We start from the raw sequence: 10,000 nt of genomic DNA, 5'->3' as shown, positions 1-10,000 counted from the left end.
TTTCTCAATTGAAGAGAAATATTATTCGAAGATGGTGTAAAAATTTATATAAAATTTATTCTAGAATATATTTCCCTTAATGAAATATTATATAAAACCGAAAAAAAGTATTTCAAGGAAATGTAAAATGCAATTTGAATTTTAGCAGTTTTCTGGTTAATAATTTTTGTGAGAAATGTTAAAAAAAAAAAAAAAAAAAAAAAAAAAACTGAGAATCAATTTTTTCATACATTCTCTAGGTATATTTGAGGAATATGAACTTCCAGCAGTTTTGAAAGTAAAGATTTATTAGGGATTTTATTTTGCATATTTTTTCCAGTTTGTGGATTTTCTTTTCCACAGTATTCAGAATTACCTGAAGTTTTACAGTTCTATAGATGGTAGATTTTTTAGCTTATAAATGGACCTTCACAAATTTATTTTTTAAATTGATAATGAGTTGCCAACTATTTTGTCCGTTTACTGTAAATTTTAGCTGTATTAGTTATAAAGGGGTCTTCACAAGTTTTTTTTTAAATTGATAATAATTTACCAACAATTTTTTTTTTCCATTTACTGTAACTTTTAGCTTTTTATTGGTTTATAAAGGGGCTTTAACAAATTTTGTTTTAAAGTTATAATGAATTACAAAGAGTTTTTAGATTTATTTTTAAATTATAGAAAGGTCTGCATAAATTTTGTTTTAAAGTAAAATGAATTACAACGATTTTTTCAATTTACTGTAAATTCTAATTGTTCTTTATTCATAAAATGGTTTTCTCAAATTTTGTTTTAAAGTAATATAAATTAAAACGATTTTTTCTGTTTGCTGGAAATCTTAATTTTTTCTTATTCATAAAATGGTCCTCACAAAATTTGTTTTAAAGTAATAACGAATTACCAACGAAAAAATTTTCCATTTACTTAATATTTTTTTTCCCATTTTTTCCAACTTTGTCAACAACGTGTCCAATAATGTTTTATTCTCTTTGGCCAGATTGAAGACGGATATTTCGTCCATTTCTTCGCCCCTGTGGACCTACAGTATACTCCTAAGCACATCACTTTCCTGATTGACACTTCCGGGTCCATGGAAGGAAGGAAAATCCAACAAGTGAGTTCCAAGGATCTAAGGAAGGGAAATCACATCGAATGAGATTGTTTCCTTTCGGATTAGATGAGAATGTTCCCCCGCGGATTATATATATATATATATATATATATATATATATATATATATATATATATATATATATATATATATATATATATATATATATATATATATATATATATATATATATATATATATATATATAAAGATAGATAGATATATATATATATATATATACATATATAAATATTTATATATATTTTATATATATAAATATATATATACATATATTATATATATGTATATATATATTGTAAATATATATCTATATATATACATATATATATACATATATATATATACATACATACACACAATTTCTTTCTTGGGGAATTCATTGTTCAACAGTTTGCTTATGGCAAAAATATACTTTTGTTTCATGAGAATTATTTTTCCTTAGCAAATGAAATCCTCTACCTTAAGGCTCGCTTCACACAAGCGAATTTTACCGTACGGAAATATTTCCGCTCGTTAGGAGGCATGCCCTCACACGAGAGGATTTTTCCGAGTGGCCTCATATTTTCTTAAAGCTGCTACAGTGGGACCGCGCGGGTTAGCAGTGGACGCTGCTAGTAAATCACTACCGCTCGGAAGAATACGGAAATTCTTCCGAGCGGGCAATGTGTTAAGAGCCTCGTTGGTCTTATTTAATTTCTAATCCGCGCGGTATCAACCGCTTGTGTGAAGTGAGCCTAAAATATGAAAAAAAACGATTTCCCCTAAAATAATTAAATTCTCTCAATAATGAATTTGAAATCCTGAGTAGTTAATATTGGATAGTTGAACAAAATTCTATAATTAAATTTTGAAAGTAATACTTTCGAGTCGAGTGATTATAAAACGATCTACCAAAATCCCTTTTTATTTACCCTTCAATTTCTTTCAGGTAAAAGACGCCCTGAGGCACATCCTGACCGAACTCAACGCCGGAGACACCTTCAACATCATCCATTTCTCGGACACCACCGATCGGTTGGGCACGATGCGATACTCTGGGACTGCCGTTCGAAAAGCCAAGAAATTCATCAACAGCCTACAGGCTAGGGGCGGAACAAATATAGATTTAGGCTTAAAGGTCAGGCTCCCTCTCAGAGGCCGTATTGCTTATGTTAACCAAAAAACGAATGATCCAAGGTGAGGAAATGTTGGTCTTTTGAATTACGTCATCAGCTTCTATTAACTTAGAGGGTTCCAATGCCCAACGATTCAATAATTAGATCGTTCTTGTACATAGCTCAGTAATTCAAATGAAGAGAAAACTTTCCTTTCCTTCTAAATGTGTCAAAAAGTTTTTTTTTATATTAATATGTTCTTTTTTTTGCATGTGTGAAATTGAATATAGCGTTAACAAGGTCTAGTGATATGGCGATTTGTCACCAGTCGCCAAATAGTGTCTTCAAGTCGCTTTCTGAATCTTCTGAAGTTTGAGTTATCATAAAAATCATCGTAAAACTACTGCCTCACTATGTTTATGAACTAAGCTATTTTAATATCAGTAATTTTTTACCTGGTCGTTCGCTAATTCTATTGTCCCATCACCTGGTCAAAGCTTATCCAAATTCTTTTAATTTATATGGACATAAAAATATTATGTTTGGAACATCATAAATTTCAAATATGAATTAAAATCATGAGCGCTTGTTTTGAATGGCTGAAACTCAAACTTGCCTATAATCTAGTGACAGATATCGTCTACCTATAGAAGCTGGGGGTAAATTTGATCTGGTTATTATATGTCACAATACCTTCTCAGTAATCTAGAATATGAAAGTTTAAAGTTAAGCTGAATGTTCTTTAAGCTGTACTTGGAATTGAGAGTCCGATAGCAAAATTAGCGTATTTATATTTTTGTATCACAAGTCCTCTTCAGTAATCAAAAGCTGAAAGTGTACTGAAGCATCATCTCCATTTAGTTTATCACAAGACCTTGATTAACCCTCTCAGGTAGAACGAATATGACTAGCAAATGGGACGTCTGAATCTGGTTCATTTCTTGTTCAAGTTCTGTCAGTCAATGTTTATTCATAACAGAGCAATTCTGTTCTAAGAAAAGTGTCAGCTAATGCTTTCGGTATTCTAGTTTCTTTTATAACTGTGATTCACTGCAGCTTATTCTTTTTTTTTTCTTATTTCCTGCCTCATTCTCTCTTCCCCTCTTTCTTGTACTGCTACTAGATATGGATATACACATCACGCCAGAAAAGGACGTTTTGTTTGCTTCCAGGTGACCAGCACTCGGTGTCTAGATAGGTTGTTTACGTTTTTTTTTTAAGACTGATTACAGGTGGAGAGCGTGGAGGTTAATTTTTATTATTTATAAAATTTATTTGACACTTAAGATATTTTTAATGTTTTATTTTTTTATATATATTTTCAGTCACTTTAAAAACGTTTATCATTATTTAAAACTTGTTTTCAGAATTAGCCTTTTGTTTGGATGTTTCCTAATTGTTTGAACTCATTTAGATTTGCAGATTACATCACCACTCACATCTGCAGTTTTTATTGTCTAAGATTACAATTTTTAAGATAACAGAATTGAAAAACAGGATAACCAAGAGTGTTTTTCAAATTGGGTACTGGGAGGCATCGTGTAATCTGTTCTCTTTAGCCCTAATTTTTATTGTAAAACAGGAAATAAACAGATAAAAGGAAGGGAAAGATTGAAAACTATTAAATTTCTAATCAATTACATCAACACCCGTTTATGAAGTACTTTAATGTTTTGGAGATAGATAACAGTTATCAAAATCACTTTATTTACTGCATTTAGTTGGTATTTTCTTTCCCATTATCCTTCATTCCTGTTTTGCACATTAAATTATATCTTGTTGTAAAGGGTGATTAATAAGTTAAGGGCTTTGAATGGCTGTGATATATCACCTTGTGCGAAGGTCTGTTTATGGTGAGAAAGTGCGTGGGAACTGTTTTCATGTTTGGTTGGTTGTAAAGCATATATATATATATATATATATATATATATATATATATATATATATATATATATATATATATATATATATATCTATATATATATATATATATATATATATTATGTATATATAGATATTGTATATATATATATATATATATATATATATATATATATATATATATATATATATATATATATTTATATTTATATTTATGTTTATATTTATATAGGTGTGTTTTATTTCATATGTGAATGCTAATTACAAATTATTGAATGAGATCCATAGAAAATCACATATATCACGAGTTAATCTTTCATAAGTGAGCATTGAATTTTTTAGTGGTCTTGGGGATTAAGAAGTTCCCCAAAATGAAAATGAAACATTATTCTTCTTCTCTAAGACATAAGAAAACAAAATTTCGTTCGGGATAATTTTTTTTTCATTACGAGAATTAATAATATTGTCTTCTTTGTGAAGGCAAGATCTTCCCAGGAGAAGTAGAACGTACTGAACTTCTCATAAGAAATACGGGATTGTGTACGTGACCAAAGGAAAATCATTTTTCTCTTTATTTATGTATGAACAATTTCCGTAACTGACATCCAGTGAATTCATTTTGAAATAGTACATTATAACCATTTAAAGGGCTGAAGCCATTCTTCGGATATACGAAAGAATACTGAAAAATATATAAAACATGACAGACCTCATCAGGTGATAAACGTGAGTATATCGTACAGACCAGATGATATGATGAAGTCTGCGGTCTGGTGGCGCCTTATTTTATTATCAAAATTTGAACCGAAAAAAAAAATAGATTAAAAAATAAAGACCAATTTTTTACTAAATTTCTCTATAGTAGAAGCATTTTTATCCTCAAGGATAAAAGAAAAAAAGTTTTTTTTTTGTATGTGTAATTAGAAGAAACAATATAGATCCTTAATTTTCTCTTTGCCAATAAAAGTATCAGAAAATATTAGATACCAACACTTGAATAAAGGTTAAAAATTGTCCTATTTTTCTTGTTGTGGCAAATGTCACTCCCCTCCCAGAAACATAATGAAGCTGATAACAACGTGATTGGATGTTTGTAGAGCAATTATCGATAACTCGTTTGAAATGTCTGCAGGCAGTTAGTGTGCAAGTGGAGACGAGATAAGGAGATGTGAAGAGCCCCAGGTGTTATCCAAGTTGTGAGAGTTCAACAAGTAGGTGGTTGTGCCGAGCATTAATATGTACTCGATAAATGCTTCAAGTATGGAAAGAATACTGTATAGGAAAACGGTTTTCGTAAGACTGGGAAAATAGGACTAGTCGCTGATTGGATTTTGTAATCTTGCTGTGGTTAAAGAAACTACTATATCTAATTGGTATTGGGTCCTCTAATTGAAGAAAGTAGTGAAGAGAGATAGATTTGAGCTCAACACTCAAAGAAAGGACAATATTCATCTTTATTTAGCGAACTAAAATTGCTGGAAAGGTGAATGGAAATTCGGGTTTGTTACAATGAAACACTTTTTTGCGACTGATTACGTTTTTGAAACTAGCGAGAAAAAATGTAGAAAAAAAAATATACAGTATATTGGGAGAGATGCCATATTTAGTTGATTTGCCTTTGTTGAAATGTGATAAGATTTTAAGATGAATACACTTTGACGTAGATCACACTAAGAGAACAATAATATTTATATCCCAGTAATTGTTCAGAAACTTGAACAGAACTGACAACTTGTGAGGTCAAGCAAATTAATATGTGACTTTCTACTTTTTATAATTTTTTTAAGAAAATCATTTGAAAAATAAGCCGGTTGCTGTAGATGTTTGTGGATTTTGTGAAAACAAGAATTTTCAGATAATGCTGATGTGAGGTCAGGAAAGAAATACTATTTTTAACCAATCCTGTGTGAGTTACCTTCGAAGCTATAGTATTGCATGCTGTATATGATGATACATTGAAAAATATATTTTCAACAGTGCAAATTTTAATCAAAACATTTTGGAGAGATTACTGTTATATAGCTCTGTTTAGTCTGTATTATACTGTATTTATTATGAAACTTGTCTGTTTATTGTTTTGATGAAAATACTATTTTAACTTGTGTCCAAAGTTTTTTTTTTTTCTTTTTTTTTAATGATGAGGACGGGAGAGAGAATGCTATGTCCACATATGGCCCTGAATTGTGTACACCGTGCCCCATTCCAATATACACACATATATCTAAAAATGTACTACTTCAGACGTCCATGGAAGCGTCTCTTTAAGTTCCATGATGTGACTTCATTTAACCGGAGAGGCTTGATGACCATCTGGCCAAGCAGGTCACTGGAAACTAAAAGAGAGAGAGAGAGAGAGAGAGAGAGAGAGAGAGAGAGAGAGAGAGAGAGAGAGAGAGAGAGAGAGAGAGAGAGAGAGAGAGAGGTAGAAAGAAAGTGAGAATGGACGTGAGTCCTGGAGACTCACTTTGGGAGCAGTGAAGTGATATGGTGATGGAGATGATGGTGGTGATCCATATGATGATGATGATGATGAGAGGCGCTCATGTGCCTAAGGTGGTATTTTTCCCATTCCTCCCTCAGATGGCGCTAGGACGGCACCGGCCTCCGCCACAAGCACATTACCATCCTAATTATGTGCAAGCATGTACAGTCAAAGGGAAGAGCATTGGACGAAAACCGAACCTGTCCGCCCGACCGGTAAAGACTCGTCAGAGGACCAGAAAGACTATTTATTCCATATAATGCCTCTTCTGTTTATTGTTTCTCTTCGAAAGGTCCTCGAAGAAGAAGAAGCCCTTTATTCCCAAAATGGCCTATTCTTCTTGGTCGTCCTGTCTTTCTCTCTCTCTCTATCTATCTATCTATCTATCTTTATTTTGGGGATGATGACGGTGTTGTCTTTGTCTTCATGCAATGGGACACTTTATCACCCGCAAAATTACTTTATTTGTGTACTGGATTCCTCTTGTGTGTTCGTCACTCCCATCATTGTAGGATGTGTCCTTTTTTAAATTTCCATGTCAGTCCTCATGTTGACGTTCGATTCTGTGCCTCCTGGCATCAAACTTTGAGTATTTTTTTGTATAAATGGTAAAACTATTACAGAGATCTCTGAATGTTAGAGACATTTCAGTATCTAGTTGGCTTGTCTTTATTCGTTAATACCCCAAATTATCTTTCCGTTAATAAAGAAATCATAAATAAGTTCACATAAGGCAGAGACATCCCTGTCGCAGCCCATTATTCTGATGCACATTGACTCTTCCAATACTCACTATACCATCCTTCCTAATTTCCTTCCAGTCTTGTGTCCGGACGTTCCTCAAAACGCTTCCTTGTAGCTATTCCTTTCATTGCAGATCTTGTGGCTAAAGAATAAGAAACGAGAATTATTTTTTTTTTTTTAACTTTAGGAGTTTTTTTTCAAATTTAAATGATAGAATTTTTTTTCAATGTTTGTAAGTATAAAATTTATAATGAATATAATGGCTATTTATTCCATTACTTTCTCCGTCGTTTCTGTTCTCAGCAACAATGACTATTATCTTTGTTTTGTTAATCCACAAAAGACCAAAATGACCACATACCTTTTGTGTCGAGATCGAGGAGGTTTCTCACCTGTACTCCCTCCACCCCTTCCCCCTCCTAACCCCCCCCCCCCCCCCATCTACCATATCTTTGCACTTCCCCCCACTGTTCTCTCCCTTTCTTCGGCCCTATTCTAAACCACTTCTTTATTGTTTCAGAGCCATGTATGTTCCCTTGTGGAAAGTGAGCTCTTGTTTGCGGAACAAAATTTTTCTTTAGCACTGCACCTCACCCAGGCACTGCACCAAACGCACGAGCACTGCACCATTGATTCTGCACAGTTACCGTGTCTTGTCACTGCACCAAAAATGTTGATTCACTGGTTGCCCCTTTTTATGTATAATATATAAGGTTATATTTTACTTCCTGGATTTACTTTTGCCTCTGAGCATTCAACGAAGTCATTTGTACTCTTATAACTCATTTCACGCGCAGGTTCATGCAGATAGATAAATTATATTGTTCCCATCACTGATCTACTATAACTTTTGTTCATCTTCCTTTCAGGACGCTCTTGACCATAACTTAGATCACTTGGTGAGCGGTTCGGTAAGACCCCACATTGTCATACTGCTAACGGACGGTCAGCCCACTTCGGGTGTCACGCAGCACGCGAGTATTCTTCGGAACGTTCGAGAGCGAAATAAAGACAAGGCGGCTGTGTTCAGCCTCGGCTTTGGGCGAGGGGCGGACATGAAGCTTCTGGAGAGAATCTCCATACAGGTATTCCCCTCTGACGTATTTCAGTTTGTTGGTAATGATATAAAAGGATTCCTGTTGAAGATCCTGGTTATGCTTGTAAAAACTTTTATATTCACCATAAACAGTAGATTTATTGGTTACTGTTTAGATATAATACCAAAGGCATATTATTATTATTATTATTATTATTATTATTATTATTATTATTATTATTATTATTATTATTATTATTATTATTATTATTATTATTATTTGCTAAGCTAAACCCCTAGTAGGAAAACTGGGATGCTATAAGTCCAAGGGCCCCAACAGGGAAAATAACCCAACGAGGAAAGGAAATAAGAAAATAAATAGAATAATGTGCCTGAGTGTAATTTCAAGCAAGAGAGCTAAACGCAAGACCGTGGAAGATCATGGTACAAAGGCTATGGCTCTACCCGAGATTAGGGAACAATGGGTTGATTTTGGAGTGTCCCTGTCCGAGAAGAGCTGCTTACCATAGCTAAAGAGTCTCTTCTATCCCTACCAGTTGGAAAGTAGCCACTGAATAATTACAGTGCGGTTGTTAAATTCAAGAGTTCTCAAAGGATGGGATTCTTTCATGGCAGTTGGAATAATTGTATTCCCTTAATAAATAACTAAATATCAGACTGATGATGAGTTCGACAACCAGAAAATGTTCGTTTACTGATCATTCTCTACTAATTGAAAAGTTTTAAATGTCTGATAACCAACATGTTATGAGAACCACACAGATAACTTTCATCAGTATGGTTAGATAATTTTTTCTTACAAAATTGTCTGAAACCTCATTTATCAAAAAATAGTGCCGTTATAATTATTTGTTAGTTAAATCTACTGTAATTTTGGTAAAGCTTGTATCATTTGTTGAAAAAAAAATTTTGTATACGATGTGTTCAAATTATTTGTTATTTTTTAGTATTTTTGGTAGGATATGGAGCAACTTCAAGTCCAAAATGTACCCTACACGGTATCATGGTTTTATGAATTAATTAATATATAGTGTAATATGAATTATCCGTTCACTAGTATGCCAATTATCTAATGTATTCCAATCAAAATCAAGAGACCTTGCAATTGATAGGTCAATGCATGACAAGGTACCTGTCTAAACATGAAAGTGTGGGAGCTCTCCTGTATTAAGGAGTCCTACATCTTCATTCTCCATAATTGATGATATAATATTACCCCTTGTGTTTGCCAAAACATCTCCCCATAAAGGATGTCTGCTATTAAAATATCCTAGTAAGAGGATAGGTTGTAAGAGTTGTTAAATCACCTCTAATAATTCATCAGTGTCTGCACGTATCCGTCTAACAGATAATAAAGTAATATGAATGCATACCTGGTAATACACTGGGTAACTTGGTATGCTATTTGGGTAATTTGCGGAGGTCAATTGAGGCTAGAAATGTATTGGAAATAAAAAAGGTAAAATCTCAGTGTAGAGTATAGCTCTGTTGGTGTCAAAACTGTTAACGGTATTGCTACTGGAAAGCTGAGTTGCTTGATTGTCTGCTGACAATACAACCATTGCATCTTATGGCAGAACTCTGTGTTCTTTTACTTGATAGACTTTATTAAAATACAAATGTGAGGGACG

At 33.1% G+C, this 10,000-nt stretch overlaps 1 protein-coding gene across 2 annotated transcripts in view; it reads left to right on the top strand.

Annotated features, from left to right (window-relative positions):
• LOC137648724 (inter-alpha-trypsin inhibitor heavy chain H4-like) overlaps positions 1-10,000 on the top strand; it is a 23,364-nt gene that overhangs the window by 1,911 nt on the left and 11,453 nt on the right. Inside the window, exons 3-6 of one of the 2 annotated variants that reach the window (XM_068381779.1) lie at positions 977-1,093; positions 2,040-2,228; positions 6,667-6,783; positions 8,182-8,397. In XM_068381779.1, the coding sequence (XP_068237880.1) occupies positions 977-1,093; positions 2,040-2,228; positions 6,667-6,783; positions 8,182-8,397 (639 nt within the window). The remainder of the gene's footprint in view (positions 1-976; positions 1,094-2,039; positions 2,229-6,666; positions 6,784-8,181; positions 8,398-10,000) is intronic. The other variant, XM_068381780.1, reaches the window with a different exon arrangement.

Source organism: Palaemon carinicauda, chromosome 10 (genome assembly GCF_036898095.1).
Source record: "Palaemon carinicauda isolate YSFRI2023 chromosome 10, ASM3689809v2, whole genome shotgun sequence".
Classification (NCBI taxonomy): Eukaryota; Metazoa; Arthropoda; class Malacostraca; order Decapoda; family Palaemonidae; genus Palaemon; species Palaemon carinicauda.
This window is presented reverse-complemented; position numbering and strand designations above follow the sequence as displayed.